Source organism: Schistosoma mansoni, chromosome 2 (genome assembly GCF_000237925.1).
Source record: "Schistosoma mansoni strain Puerto Rico chromosome 2, complete genome".
Classification (NCBI taxonomy): domain Eukaryota; kingdom Metazoa; phylum Platyhelminthes; class Trematoda; order Strigeidida; family Schistosomatidae; genus Schistosoma; species Schistosoma mansoni.
In genome coordinates this window covers 19439685-19457085 of record NC_031496.1, presented here as the reverse complement: position 1 = coordinate 19457085, position 17401 = coordinate 19439685, and the positions used below count along the sequence as shown (strand labels likewise).

At 29.7% G+C, this 17401-nt stretch overlaps 1 protein-coding gene across 1 annotated transcript in view; it reads left to right on the top strand.

Annotated features, from left to right (window-relative positions):
- Smp_144880 (hypothetical protein) overlaps positions 1–15177 on the top strand; it is a gene marked incomplete at both ends in the record, with an annotated part of 35202 nt that extends 20025 nt beyond the window's left edge. The window contains one exon of the mRNA XM_018795996.1: positions 14894–15177. Coding sequence (XP_018650253.1) covers positions 14894–15177 — 284 coding nt within the window. The remainder of the gene's footprint in view (positions 1–14893) is intronic.
- Between the last annotated feature and the right edge of the window lie 2224 nt (positions 15178–17401).

The window sequence follows — 17401 nt, the reverse complement described above, 5'->3', positions numbered from 1 at the left end:
CCTTGATTCTAATACCTAATAACCTCTGACCTTTTCTTGCATATATATATATATATCTATAGTTATCATTGATAACCTTTTGTCATTCCAATCCTTTACATTCAATTATGTCAATCGTTACACACTATTTATTGTCCCAATGCTAAAACTCTAATACATATTTGGTTGTAAGCAGCTGATGAGAAACCACGAAATATAATGAATTCATATTATTCTGTATCAATATTTGTTCTGTCTTTATTTAAATTCATGAAATCAATGTAATGTTTTTAACCAACTTTCATCTTTAGAATATTACTAAGCAACAAATGGAACGCTAATTTAGTACTAAGTGAGAACTATGATATGATCAAAATGAGTGAAAAAAATGGGATCATTTTTGTTGTTACCATGAGAAGGCGAGTAACATAGACTTTCTATTTCAAAATCTACAATATTATCATTTTTATTGTACATTTATACAAACTAGTTTTACCACGTTCAGATGGTGTATTTTGTATATCAGGTTAAGTAGATACATATTTCTATTACATAAGAGCAACAGTATATTTATTTATTGAAAGATTACATTAAATGTATGTCTATTTTAACAAATGATCAAGGACAATATTCAGTAAATAACTATTTAGATATAAAGTATTCACAACTTGAATATAGTGCCTATGGTTTTGTTTTAAAATGTAGATCATATGATTCTCGTGGATAAATCCTCAAAAAATTAAACGATTACTATACATATTTCCAATCTTAACGAGAATCGCTCAGAATAATTAATTTATTTATATACTTCTATACAAATGGACGTTAACTCAACCTAGTGATATCGTTAATGGTTAAATAGGCAGTGTAACGTCTAGTTCAACTAATTTATTATTTCTGAATTAAAATAAATCTACCTTGATGTATGGTGTTGCGTAAATTAATTAAACAAACTAACTATGACATTTGATCGTGGAATATTTACTTATTAGGAATTTGTTTCAATCCAGTAATCCTTTTTAAATGTTATTCAATATTGAATACATTGCTAATCTTGTTATCTTAACCAAGTTATTTCGTTTACCTACACACATTATTTACTATAACTCAGGCATTATCTTTCTTTTTGATATGTAAAAGAGAACAGCAATACAAATATTATACTTTGTGCTTGAATCAGTTAGTGAAATGATCCATCTATGAGAAAATCTCTCTATTTTCCTATAACTAAACTAGATTTGTTTATCAAAAGCAGATTACTTAACATTTTCTACACTGATAAAGCCGACAAAGTAAATGAAGAAGGCCAGTAAAACATATTCATGGATAAAATGGCTGTTTATATTACTTTTTTACAAATGATGACAGAGGCAAACTTTTTCTTTCAACATTTATGCACGTATATTTGTACCTATCGTAAAACTTTAATGGAAAAAAATACGTTCAAATACTGTAGAATGTGATATATTTAACAGGACGCTTGAGTTTTCGTATTATTTTAAAGTATTCACACTGTGTTTTGGTAAACTAACGTTATTAACAATAGCGGAAAATTCATTCATAAGAATTATTTATGGCGGTAGGTCATTTATCTTTCTAGTCGGTCAGTTTAACAGTACAATTCTTTCATTTCTATAAACTGAAACGTTTAAATGTGTTAAATATAGCTTATATACATAAATAAACTGATATTTGAACAGACAAAATTCCTGTCCTTCATATAAATAATGTGGATAATAAAAGAAGGTAAATGGTAATTTTAAAACAAAAAAAACAGTGAAAAAAAGTTATTTAGTAAACTGGCTTGATTTAGATGATAAACCAGATGATGTACAGAGCGAACGAATATTTCACTTCTAGAATTCATGTATCCTTATCTATCATCAGTGATTATCATAAAATAGTTACTATAGGAATACAGAATCCCAATTTTAACTCTTTTAGTGACCTTGACAAAATTAAATAAGTGAAAAAACTCCATACAGTTAGTTTTATTTAACGATATGTTTAATAATGTTGAATTTAGTATATGGTTTGGTTATAACTTGACAAATATCAAGACTTTATTCTTATTGAAATGAGTTTAGAGGTTGTTGATTCTTTATTTGTTAAGCTGATCCTAGATGTAAGTGACAAATGATCAGTTGGCAACTTCGTTGTATTTAATGTATATCGATTCAGTTAACTCCCAATATAACTGTTTAATAGTAGATGAGACATCTTACATAAAGCGAAGTTCGAAATTCCAGCTAACGGTGAGTAATACAAGTTTTACAAATGAAAGAAATAATATGGTTGAGGATATAAATGAAAGTAAATCATGTATATGGCTTTGTTAAAACCATTGAAGCTTCAAAAAATTTGAATAGTACAATATCTTTTCCAGATGGTAGTGAAGAACTAAATTTCTAGCACGAAGAGTTTATTTATTTATTACCGAAATAAAGTACACTTGGTACTGTATTATCCAGCATATGATCCATTATGTAGCTTATAAATACGGGCGTTCACTAGTAATAAAATTTGCTCACAGTTTTAGGTAAATGATGAACAGATAGTTATAAAGACCGCTAAAACAGTGAATACAAAATCTCTAGTCAGGGAGTTCTACAAAAACAATTAATCAAGATATTTTTAACAGTGAATTAATTCTTTCATAAACCTAAAACCTTACCTAAGGATTACAAACAGTAAGATTTCAGCAAAAAGTACACTACAAGTCCCAGAACCATCAGTTTATTTTATTTTTATAAAGTTATCTATTATTATACAATGTAAGTTTTTAAGGTGTAGTAGGATTGGAGCAAAATGAATAACCCATTGATTTTACATAATAAAATTAAAAAACGTAATTTCACACGTTTAATAATTTTCTTACAAATTAACTCTGTATCAGAACCAAATTGTAGATATTTTAATAAGTGTGGAAAAGTTTAATCAGGATAACATATCCTTAATGAGCGTTTCTTTTGGCTGTTAACAAAAACCAAAGAGACTAAACTAAACAATAGACTTAAAACTGATGCCTACCATTGATAAGCAACTGTAATAAGATATAATAGATATTTTCTAATTTTTTTTACTTGGAGATTTTACTCACTGATGGTATCAAGTACATACAACAACTCATACATGTCTAGCAAATAAATGGAAGGAAAATAAAAATCTTTGTCTCACCTTTAATTGATAATATATTTTTTTTCCAGAATGAAATGCACCAAATGCACCAATGATTTAAAGGAAGAGTGTTATCACTTACATTCAACCTAGTATCTTTTAATGATTAGAAGATCTTACAACGAAGATCATATTTCGCAATAATTTATTGATCAACAGTGGTTTTCTACTATTCAAACTCAAAGAAATCATAAATGTTTATCATTATCTTGAACATTTAAAGTTACTTCAGTTTTCCTAAAAATTTCTAACATCAATCCCTCCTTTATGCTAGATCTGTAACGGTCAAGATTTAGGAATAACAAAGCCTAGCTAACTTTGAACAACCATTCAGCACTAAATGGATGTTTCATTGAAGTTCGACACCTAAGTATGCTCTTCCAGGACCTCCAGATGATATGGTTACCTTCGAAATCTCTTTAAAACTTTCAAACGTAATGTTCATTTTCATTTTAGGAATCGAAGCTTAAAAAAAGCTTAATGATAAAAAAATAATATATTTGTCAACCATTTCGTCTAATATTTTTGGGAAGTGATAAGTATTTAATATATTGAATCATTTGTTGTCATTTCGGTTATGAGAAGTTTCTAAAAGTATTTACATCCCCTATGAATAAAGTTATTTGTTCAACTAAGTTTAAACGTAATCAAGCAAGATATGCAACCAACCGAAAATCATGTTAGTGACCTAAGCAGCCGACTCAGAATGCTCTTTTTTATATTACTGTTCTGGTAATTCTAAAAGACTTAAAGACACGAGACTTCTGAAGTTATACTCTTTATACACATTAATTTCTTGGGCGAGCTCTTAACCTCTAGACCGCTGAGCCGGCCGGTATCCGACGGTGTTAATGTCTAACTTCAACCGATCTGCGAAATTGAGCAACCGTTCACCATTGTCTTCAGTGAGACGCTATCTCACAACAGACTCGGTTGAACTCCACTGGTCACTGCTTCTCACTAGAACCCCAGGAAATACCTCATGGAGCCAGTCACTAGTGAGCATATGATCATTATCAGGAGGGGTTTTGTGGAGATTTTAGTAATTTTATATAATTGCTCAATTTTTTGGATTGGTTGAAGTCAGGCATTAACACCGTTGGATGCCGGCCGGCTCAGTAGTCTAGTGGTTAAGCCCTCGCGCGTGAGACTGATAGGTTGTGTATTCGAGTCTCGCGAGTTGGGATCGTGGATGCGTGCTGCTGAGGAGTCACACAATAGGACAAGACGGCCGTCATGTACTTCCAGGTTTTCCATGGTGGTCTAGCTTCAATTTACTCATGATCTCAACTATATAACATTATTATTTATTAAAACAACCAGACATGTATCTATTCATTTATTTGTGAAACAATGAATAGGATCTCAATATTATAAGATTAATAAAGGTTATTAAGAATTTCCACAATAAGTATGTATACATTTTTAACTAACAATAAATGATACAAAGTTCTAGAATATTCCGATTACATATTTATTATTATGAATTAAATCAATATTACGGTCACGTTTACTCACATAAATATAAACAGTGTATACCTATACAAATATTCATGTTCCATTATGATTTATGTTTAAAATGATTTGCATTTTTATTATGTAATAATTTATGTTTAATTTACATATTACAATTATGAATATGATGATACATTGAATCTTTATTAAAAAATTTTCATAAAAATTAATATGCAAATAATTGTAAGTAATGTTTGTAATACATAATAAAAACCATATTTTTGGAGAAAAGACAAAAAGGAACCTTCCATCATTGAACTCGTTCAATAAAGAAAGTATTCATTCTGTTAAATGAAAAAAATATAGAATATGATTAAAAGTTAAATTGATTAAGTATTAACATACTTGTACAAATGATCTATACAGGCTTTCTTTAATTGTATATAGATTTTTACTATCTATCCTCAGTTACCTTTATTCAAGTACATTGAATGAATTGGACGATATGGATTTTTGGATTTAGCATGTTGATTGAAAGTTTCAGTAGTTTCATAATTAAAATTAATATTGTAAGCCATATATTTATCTGGTGAATAAATTTTGTCGGGTATTATAATTTGATGGATGAATTACCAATAAAATGTCAGTATGGTGTTATCTAGATTCAGTAAAAGGAAAGATGACGAGAAATACACTTTAGTAACATAAATGAAATGTATATGAATATGAGACCTTTATTAATGTAATTGGGCTTTGTAATTGTATAATCTGATTTTTTTCAGATTAAAAACATAGTTATTTGACTTAATAAAGTGTATCAAACCTTCAATATAACTGTAACAGAATAAGAATTAAAATATGTGATCATTATTAAGATAAAAGGAAATTCTTGTTTACATTATAGGATCGATAAGGGTAGCAACTTATGTTAGTTGAAGTTGGAAATGTCTACAAGAATTTATTCTCTGAAGAACTGACTTACACTGAGTCACGAAGAGTCAGAAAATCTAATTTTTCTACTCATTGGGATATTACGGATATATTATTTGTTTACTACAAGAATTATGTTTACAGCTACATTTGAAGGTAATGCCTTTATAGGTGCCATAAAACTAAAGAGTTGTAAGCTATTTCAAAGCATTTGTTTGATTCCATCTATTTGTAATGGTTTTTTAGTTGAAGTCAGTAATATGATGAAATCTACTATCAAATTATCTCTTCAGTTTATGATAGAAAAGAACAGAATTACAAAAACATGTTTGAAACAGAGTTTTAAGATGTACCGAAATGACGAAAAATATTGAACAAATGTTTTTCAACTTGTTTCCAGATTTGTTATATGAGTATATAGTGTTCTGGAGGTTCAAAAAAAAGAATAGTCAAGGAATGAACTTGATTTTTCATACTTATTTCTATAAACATCTTATTAACCGATCAGTATAAATATTTTATCCTTAGTATTATATCACTTTCTAATAACTTAATAAAGTTTATTAGTTCAAATTACAATGAATGAAACAGTTTACTGTTTTAAACTGACAAGAACGTGATTCTTTGATAACAAATAATGTGACATATTATTGCATCACTTGTTAAAAATGTCAAACATTATACTCATATTTAATGATAAGTGTTGTAACACACTCACTTATTTACGCCTGTTATCCTTTCTGGAGGAGCATAGGCCGCCAATCAACATTCTATATCAAACTCTGCCTTGAGCAATCCTTTCCAGTTGATTCCAATAGCATTTCATTCTTTTGATGTCTGCCTCTAATTCTTTGGTCTTCCTCTTTTTCGTTTGCATTCAGGATTCCAAGTTGGCGCTTGCCTTGTGATACAGTTTGATGATTTCCGTAATGTATGTCCTATCCACTTCCAACGTATTTCTTTAATTTCCTCAGCTGGAAGTTCGTATGTTTTCTCCCACAGTAAATTGTTTGCCGATGGTATCCGGCCAATAAACAATGAGTATCTTGTATAGACAATAGTTTATAAATACTTGTACTTTTTGATGATGGTTGTAATAGTTCTCGGAGTTTCAGCTCTGTACAGTAGAACTGACTTGACGTTCGTATTGAAAATTCTAATGTTGTTTGACAGACAGATGTTTTTAGTTCTATATATTCTTCACCTATTGGAATGTGTCCTTTTTCTTTGTGTCTGCATCAGATCCTCCTTGTTTATCGATGATACTTTCCAGGTACGTGAAAGTTTCCACCTCTTTCAGAGCTTCTCCATCTCCACCTTTGGCTCTTCTAGAGTTACTTTTTGTCTCAAACCTGGGTAAAAGATGGAGGTTGGGCATGGTGTCAGCAATTTCATCCCGTTTAAAACAACCTTGGAAAAAAATGCTAACCAGTTGTAACAACTATTTGTCAAAACAAATTTCAACATTCTAATTCAATCAGTCAATTAGTTACTTAAAATTAATGAAAAACTATAAAATCCTAAAGTTTGTGAAAAAAAACTCAATCATTATTATGATTATTATTATTACACAGATGTATTATTCAATGATGTAATACAATTATGTTTGACTTTATTCATTCACAAATACTAGATACGAATATATGCATATATATTAATGATTTTATATGATTGTTTATTATAATTCACATACTTATATCAAAGATTATTGATGTTCATTAAACATTCAGTTGATCATAGAAATAAGTTTATAGTTCAATTAGTAAAGTTTAAGGGTAATGAATAATCATGTGTTATGTTGGACAGAAGTAAATATCTTATTCACTGTAATGTAACAGGAATAGTTGACTTTTTTATAAAATTACATAGCTGTCTAGTCATCTATCTACAACATAGAATCAGACTCATAGATACATCGATCCCAGTTGTCATACCTCATTAGCACAACAATATGAACACCAAATTCATTTAAGTAGTTACTTCAATGGTAGTCATATTTATAAAACAGATTGCATACGAATATTTGATACAAGAAGAAAGAATTTGTTCGTAGAAAGAAAGCTTCAAGTGAAGACAAAGAATGTATACATCTACGCCATTGTGATCAATTCTGAACCGTGTCACCTAGAGTCTCCAACCACTAGTTACGATAGTTGTGCGGACCCAATCTAAGTAGCCTGCATCTACCAACATGGCTCAAACCAGAAGTTAGTGACTTCAATGACTGATGTCACGTTTTAGTTTGACCACCCCTGACCTTCTTCCATATGTCTGGAAGTCTCTAATAATAATATACAAAACGAAAGCAGAACGAAACTCACAGTATAAAAATGAAAAAAACTGAATTTGAAAAATACTACTATTCTGAACGAAATTTGTAGTAGTAAACATAGAAATTAAGCAAAACGTGTAAGGTTTTTCTAATCTTAAATGAAAGACAGAATTCCGTAAAGTCTAAAATTTGTTATTCAATGTATTCACCAGTCATTTTTATGTATTATGCATTTTTCTGACCAACTGTTAAGGATCTTCTGAAACATAACTAGACAACTTCAAGATAATTAAAAGTAAATCCAAATCCAAGTAGCCTGATTTTCTAATTGAATTTTTTTTAATTATATTCATTCAACATTTAATTATCTACTTTAGTACATTGATCTACGGCTGTACGTCATATCATATGTTGACCACTTAATAACTTGAACACCCAAATGGTACATTCAGTGTAATATAGACTTTGATTCAGTTTTTCATATATATTGACACTTCATTAATAATCTCATCCAATCCTAATTTAATTTCCAAGGGAAGTACTTTTTATTTTTAAGAGGCTACGAGCAAGTACTATACACTCAAATCACTTTCAAATAACAATAATTCAACAACAAATATTTTTTTATAGCTAGGCGTTTGTAACTTTAACTATGGTTCATAGTTAGTCAACTTACAAGGTATCTTTGAAAACAAAAGTTCTTCAAATTTATTCCATCGAACTTTCTTCAAACGAATAAAGATTCGACAAAATACATCTAATGACTATGTAAGTTACTGCCAACATAAAAAAGCGAAAGTATTATTTAGTCGTCTTAATTATTAGTCATCAGTAATCCTTGAAATGGTTAACAAAGAATTCGACAAAAGCTAGTTATAAAAACATGCCAATTGAATTTGTGGTTATCTTATCTATAAGTGAACTACTTAACTATTAGGTTGACTAAAAGAGATTTAAAAAATAAAAAATGTTTAATTTAGAATCTTTAGACATAATAAACAGTTACATTACACATACTTTGTTAATTATATAACTGATAAATAGAAATAACTTTCATTTTACAATTAGAAGTATTTGATTTCCGGTAAACGATTGAAAGAAATGTAGATAACATTGTCTTTCCTAATGTATTACGCTTTCCTGAAAGAAAACGGAAATACATTGGATCGTAAGTTGCATTATTTTTTAGTTGCATTATTTTTTATTACAATTTTAATTTTAGCAAAATGTCTGAACAAACATCAAAGATAATTGATAAATTTTTTTTTAATAAATGCCGCTTAGGTTTTATTCAATGATCAAACATTTATAGACCTAGTTATTATTAATTAAAGTTACAATTAGTATGGTATGAAGTTAGTTGGCTTTCCTTTTTGGATAATAAAACTAACCATTCTTTCTAGTTGTTTTATTTCTACTATTAGAAATTCGTTTATTTTATTGTCTCAAAAATGACAGTTTATCTGATGAAGAAATATAAGTCAGTATAATTAATTACGTCTTTGTAATAGAAGATTTAGTTGAGCCTAATATTATAAAGATATCATCTAAAAAATACCTATATTTAGTTGTGTTTTTTTTGTATAAACTTATTGGCAAGAGGAAGATGTAATCATCTACTTCATATGTCGGAACTAATTTTCATCTTAAAATGATGTCATTGACAGTACCACGGAATAAATGTTAAGTAATAGTTTTAGACTTTAAAACTTTCTGGTCTTTTAATGATTTCCCATTAGAGATTAATTTGTGAAGAGAATATACATCAAACAAAATGAAACTCTTTAATGAACAGAATCGTTTAGACAGTTTCTATGCTTCTTGACAGAAGATTGTACAGTTTGACTTAAAGTATACAATAAATCAATATCGAACTTAAAAAAACGTTTAAAGATTTATGCGATGTTTGATTTTAAGCTTTCAGTCAGTGTTAATTGGTCTATATTTAATAACATTGTCTATACCGTCGAACTACTCACAAAAATTATCACGATCCATTACATCAATTCATCAAAACATTTCGTGAATATCATGAATAATCCTTGAAACAGAATTCAATCACTTAGGTATTTCACAAACGTGTTAGATATTGTGTAGTCACGTAAATCTGCAATCTGATCTGAGATGTTCTGTAGTTATGTGTCAAATCACATTAATCAAATGCACTGCTCTGTTGTAAGAAATAATCTCATTGTTTATTTAGTAAAGTAGAGGATTTTGCTATGAGTTTGAAGCTGAGTATAAAGTTAAATTAACTGATGCCAATACTTCAACATCTGTAACTAGGCTGCATTAAAAAAATAAATTACCGACTGTTGTTGCTCATCTTCAGGAAGAATTTTTGAGAAGGTCACTTCCATTCAATGGCTGATCACATCTGTATTCAAAAGCCTATTCTAAAAGACTCTGAATTTGGGATTTCGGGTCCATTAACGACGTGCCCAATTGAAAAGTGTTTACCAAGTTTAAATGGGTTGTTTATACTCTGTGAGATCAGTATGAATATTTATTTTATTTATTTATCGAGGTGTTTTAAAGTTAGTTACTGTGTAAACTAATTTTGTAAGTCTTTATAAGGTTAGATTAGTATAGGAATGTTATTTTCATATACTTTGGAATATATGTTCAATTACACTATATACTGTTGTTACCTGAAAACGGATTCAACACTGAAAGAAGACTTTTTATGGTATTTAACGCAAATTATCATCATGAATGTTTATTAATAAGTGCAAAAGTTCATATCAAGCCACTGAGCTGTTAATATCTAAGAAAAATTCTTTTAGCAATATGATTGAACGTTTTTCTGAAATTATTTGCTTATGAAAGAACTATGAGTTCAGATTATAAAATCTCAACGCAATTATTATGTTTAGAATACATTGGCCTATCGAATTGTAGTATACACTAATTATGTATGCCAATATAAGTAGTATGTAATACCGATCAGAAAAGAAATACATGGTAGCAGAAGTTTAGAAGATCGATTCGAAGAAAACAGAAAAGGAAATAGAAAGGAATTGTGAATTACAAGAAGCATACCGAAAATGAAGGGTTTGCAAATGAAGCATTTGATGTATAGTTCTGATATTCTGTTCATTATAGAAGTATATAATGAAGTTATAAAGATTTTAGTTGACAAAACTATATTTTATGTACTCGAATGCAAAGGATCGAGGTACAAATTCACGGATCTATTATAGTCTTATATGGTCGAATATATTCCAAAGAAGAAAGTATCTAATGAGCTCATCATACAATCATACAATAGAATATACGGGAAAATGTTACCTTTATTATTTTTTTCTTCATAATCTTGTCTATGATGTAAAATCAATTTACATTTTGTATAAATAAGAGTTTTCTTTTTCATAATTTAATAACTAACTGTCTACTGTATTTTTATTCAATAGTCATTAGTTACGTGTGAATAATTATTTAATAGATTAAATTAAAGCATAATATAATTACAATAAATGAATCAATCATTGTCAGGATTGAATCTAGTTATCTTTATAGTTGGTACAATGAATAAATGAATGAATAGATAAGTAGATAACAAATTTTAAGTTTTTTTTTATTTTCTTGATCAATCACACATAAGATTATTATCTTTGAATTAAACGCATGTCTACAAATCATTCTACAAAACAATTATAGTATTCTAATATTCAAAATGAATTTCCAAAGTCCTTTCAAGAAGATATGACTAATTAGTGTTAGGTGAAGGTGATAAAATGAACTAATGAATTTTAACTTATAAGTTTGAAAATAACGTGTTCTTCACAAAATCCTGAAGATTTTTTGAATTCGACAATATACGAAATTCTGCGTGTGCATTATAATGATATCTCAGAATATGATCAAACGTTCGTTTAATTTCCAATTGTACCCAGTAAACATAAGATAACATTTGAAAAAAGGTTATGTTGGATGCCGACTCAGTGGTCTATCGGTTAAGTGCTCTGGCGCAAGACTGTTAGGCTCTGGGTTCGAATCTCGCAGGGCGAGGTCGTGGATACGCACTACTGAAGAGTCCCATAATAGGACGAAACGGCCTTCTAGTGCTTTCAGGTTTTCCATGGTGGTCTATCTTTAATTGACTTATGATTTCAACTATGAAAAATACTGAAATCTCCACAAAACCGCTTCTGAAAAAAATACTTTCAATATGAACTGATTTTCACAAATTCTTACAAAAAAAAATTCATATTTTCACTGAACTATAATTTCTCCATAATAGACTCATAAATATCAGACAATTCAAACTTATTGATTTCTCTTAAAAGACAAAAGAAGGTCCTAGTTTTTCATCACATATATATTATACTACTCAAAGCTTACTAATTAAAAGCTACTTTACTCTTGACATTATCTTGTAGAAAGAGTTTAAAATATCACATTTTGAAATAGTTTTTTTCCGTCTTATTCTGTCATTCTCTAAATTATTTTGATTATTATTTCTCTATCTAAAACCTAAGCATTTATATGATATAATATAACTATTATTAAAAGTTAATCATCATGAAAAACCATTGGAAATGATAAAAGGGTAGAAAAAAAGATTTAAAAAATGGACAGAATAGAAAAGAATCAAAAAATTTGTTCAATATTCTGTTTACAATCACTATAGAATCAATATAGAAGAAAAGAATTCAAACGCTATAATTTTTATGATTGATTAGTTTATTATATTTTTTTTCAAATTGATAGATAATAACAGTCCCTGGGGAACTAGTTTGTTCATAAACTGATATTTAAGCATCAGTGTATGAATATCTATGACAAATAAGAAAAATACATGTAATGTATCTCTTTTTTACCGTAATATCATTTTATGACAATAGACAATAAAAAAATTAAATAAAATAAATTGACTCATGATCTCAACTATTGAAACCACTATGATATCCACAAAAACCCCTTCTGATATTAATCAACATATGCTCACTAGTGACTGACTTCAAGAGGTATTTCCTGGAATTCTGGTGAGATGTTGTGACCAGTGGAGTTCAACCACGTCTGTTGTGAGATAGTAACCTACTGAAGACAGTGATGGATGTGTCGCTCAATTTCGTGGATCGGTTGAAGTTAGACATTAACACCGTTGGATACCGGCCGGCTCAATGGTGTAGAGTTTAAGCGCCCGCGCGCGGGACTGGTAAGTCCTTGGTTCGAATTTCGTGAGGCGGGATCGTGAGTGCGCACTACTGAGGAGTCCTATAATAGGACTAAACGGCCGTGCAGTGCGTCCAGGTTTTCCATGGTGGTTTAGCTTCAATTGACTCATGATCTCAATTATTAAAACAAATATCTTAGAGAAACTCATATTATTTATGTATACCCAGTGGAGATTAGCTGTTTGATAGTAATCTTTAATAACTTTTATAATGTTTGATAATCATCACTGAAATTAAGTGATTTTATGTTTTAACAATAAACTAATTATTTTTTTTATACGATAAGTATAGTTATATCAGATACATTGAGTAAAAATTCTATGCAAATCTCTCCATGTATTAAATCATACGAAATAATTGACTGTAGTGTGAATGAAATATTATACTTTTGTACGACTTTATTCCTTCATGGCATGTCTGATTCAATTAACTTGATATTGTTTAAAATGAATTACAAACGTTGCTGTAAAATATGAAAAAATTGTGAAACCTTTTATCATACTTATTTTTTGCTGAACATTCGTTTGCATTGTCTACATTATACAATTAATTGAATTTCTATATCCAGCATTTTTATAATCTATGGTTGCATAAAAATATCAGAAATCGATAACATCAAATCCTGAAAAACTGATGAGACTTATTCTCATTTTTGTTGTCCATTGATATTCCTCAATAATTCAACTACATTTCTTCCCTTCAAAGATTGCATTATGTCATTTTTTCGGCGTCTAAGAAAATAACCAGTATTGATTTTTATGCAGTTTTTAAAATTATTCGAGTGACTATTGATAGAAATAAAACTAGACTGGAATTACGAAACGACAATCGCATACAAAATCTGGTTATCTAATCTTATCAATAAATTATAGAAACCGAATTTGAACGGAATAAATCGTACAAAATAGAATGGCTATACACGGTATACAAACATGAACTCCATAGCTGTTTAGCATTTGTATTCCTTAAAATCAATAGACGGCCAACATAGACTTTTAATGAACGACTGTTTAAGTATATTGTTATATCCCCTGGTGAATTATGAATGGTAAATCTAAGGTCTATTATGGACAAATGTAATATGCCTATTTCCTATTGTATAGTTGTTAAATAACTGACCTAATCGTATTCGTGTTCCTCTTATCATAACCTTGTGACCTTTGAACTACTATTCTTGATTACTTTCCCCCTATCCACAGCCACATTGGCCAATTATTGTACAAATGTTATTTTTCTATCTTTTGGTATGATATGGTCTGTTTGGTTAGTATATAAACCCAGTATGCTTGTGAATAATGATTCATATTGCCGAGGCTGTTATTTGTGTTCTGGACTTAACTGGCTGGGCTAGGCAGAAAGCAGGGCCGATACGCACTCAAGACTGCTCGTACGATTTTATGTATCATGGCGCCGATTAGTAAAATCCATTACCTCTCTAATTTGACGTTTATATATTAAGAGGGCATACGTTATAACGTATATTTAGTTCGTCTATAAATTAGGAAATATGGAACCGCATTAACTCTATTTTCAGTTAGATGAAGATAGTGCTACATCTTTAATAAGAGAATATCTACCAAAAATAAGGTGTTTATATTAGTTACTGATATGTCATTGAATGACATCACACTGTTTATTTATTTAAGTATAATGTATTTTTACTAAATCTTAATGATAGATAAACTGTATTTTTATCCACTTTTGGCAACCATTAGAAATATTTCCTTGCTTCAAATCGGACGATGAAAAGATAGTATGATAGGAAACTAAGCAAACCGTCTGAACATTGTTATAACTGAGTTGTGTTTATTCAAGAAAAAATCTGAATAACATAGTTTGTAGTCACCGATCAACTTCAACATTTATTTTAATTTTTACTTTAAATGTTTTTGTTTTAAAGTTCCATCTGAAGCACCACAACTTGTTCAAATAACTAATGAAGGTAAAGGTCAACGAATAGATATTGGTCCATCACGACCTGCAATTGTTGATGATGGAAGTATTATGGTACTTGAATGTATTGCTCGTCATGGTAAACCGGGAGCACTGCTTACATGGTTTATTGACGGTGTTCAAGTAAAATTAGAATCGAATCCTGACAGTACACCTGGATCATTTATTTCTGGTTTCTCTGGTAATTTAACATTTCAACTGGAAGCATCTGCTAAAATACCAAGACTGTGAGTTTACTATACTCTTACGTTGATATTTATTTTTAATTCATAAATATAATATTGATATTTTTGACTATCTAATGGCTTTTTAATAATATGTGGGTTTTCATCAACAATTTATCAATAAATGAGTGCATTAATTCACTAAAGATAATAACCTTAGTCTGACTAATTAGCCTGTTATGTGGTAACTATTGATTAAACAGCTTTGCACCATTAATTTCATGCAACTAGTTCTCTTTATGAATGTAAATAAAGCTAGAGCAAACATGGATGTAGAATAATATGAATTCATTATATTTCGTGGTATCTCATCAGCTGCTTACAACCAAATATGTATTAAAATTTTACATTGAGGTAAGATATAGTGTGAAACAATTAACATAAGTGAATGAAAAGAATTGGAATGACAAATGTTATCAATAATAATTATATATATGTGTTCAAGAACAGGTCGGGGGTCATTTAGTGTTAGAATAAAAAAACGTGAGGGGTAGATGATGTGAAGGTCAGAGACAGAGAAGATAAATTATGATAACTTTGGAAGTAATGAAGGGTTCACACAAGATTCCTGGAATTAAAAACTGGTACGATGGGTTGCGTAATAACTGAACAGGATTTAAAGAGCTTACATAATTTAAGAGGATTGAGTGAGTGGAAATGTATGAGTAAAGGGGTGGTTTTAATGTACATAAAATAAGAATTCGGTAATGGAAGAGCAAAATAACAAATCCTTTTTAAATACATGGATCAGGTTAAAGTTTTTTATTGCAATTGCTTCAGCAAACCGGAGTAAAGCAGTGTTTCTTTGTCTATTAATAACTTTGAAAGCTTCAGGAATGTCAATGATATGCCCAGTGTCAAGTATATGCAGTAATAAACAAATATTCGACATTAGAAAAGAAATTCTCGATTCTTTTTCTCGCATAAATTATCCGTTAAGCATATTTCAAATTGAATAGATCGAGATGTATGATTTCTATTGTCCACTATTTTATGTAGACCTTTACACTTTTGTTATTTACAAGCTAATACCTTTTACACTTATTGTAATTCGATTTTCTTATTTCATACAGCTCAATAGTTAAATAAGAAAAACGAAAACTATATTTATGTCGTCTAAAGATCACCATCATATTAAAAGACTTGTATTTGAACAAGGAATAAGGGAGGGATGAATGCGAAATAAATAAATCATGTGTTGGGGAGATTAATAATGATGTTTAATAATGACAATAATAATGATACAAAGATTTGTGAATAAAGATAATAGAGACAATTACATTTAACTACGAAATGTCGTAAGTACAATAGTCAAATTGGGTTATTCAATAGCTAGGATTACTATTGATTAATTGGCCTTGTGGTTGACCAGGGGAGGAGGTGGGGTTAGAGATATTTCTTTTGTACGCATAGCTCTTGAAGATAATTTATCGAAAAGAATATTCTTCATTCAAATATTAGCCTTTTACATTTATATTGTTGTAAAAATAAGGATTTAGAGTAAAAGGGGTTTGCGGTCATAATTGTAATGATCATAATAAGTACATTTCAATCCTAATACTATTTAATCGTTTGTTTTGGATTACATTACTTTCATTATGATTTACGATCCATCATCTCAGTATCCTTTTTTGAACTTTACTATGTAATATATGTCAAACATTTTCTCCCAATTGTGTTGCAATTTTAATAGTGATAGTTAAAAAAAATCTAATGTGTTTCTCATGATTTACTTCACTACATTTAAGTTCTTCAACGAGTGCATGACAATGACAACAAAGTACAGATCTCGATTACATTTTATAACCAAAAGTTTATTCACTACCTCTTTTTTTATCGCCAACTATATCTTCCTTATTTATCGTAGACATAGTTTTAAAGTAGATGTTAGTTCTACAATGGTCTAATGAATAAATCAGAGGGGGTTTTGTGGAGAATTTAGTATTTTCACAGTTGAAATCATGAGTCAATTGAAGCTAGACCACCATCGAAAACCTGGAAGCACTGGAAGGCCGTTTCGTCCTATTATGGGACTCCTCAGTGGCCAGTGGAGTTCTACCAGGTCTGTTGTAGAGATATCATCTCACTGAAGACAATTGGTGAACGGTCGCTCAAAAAATCGTGGATTGGTTGAAGTTAGACATTAACACCGTTGGATGCCAGCTCAGTGGTCTATCGGTTAAGGGCTTCGGCTCGAGACTGGTAGGTCCTGGGTTCGAATCTCGCGAGTG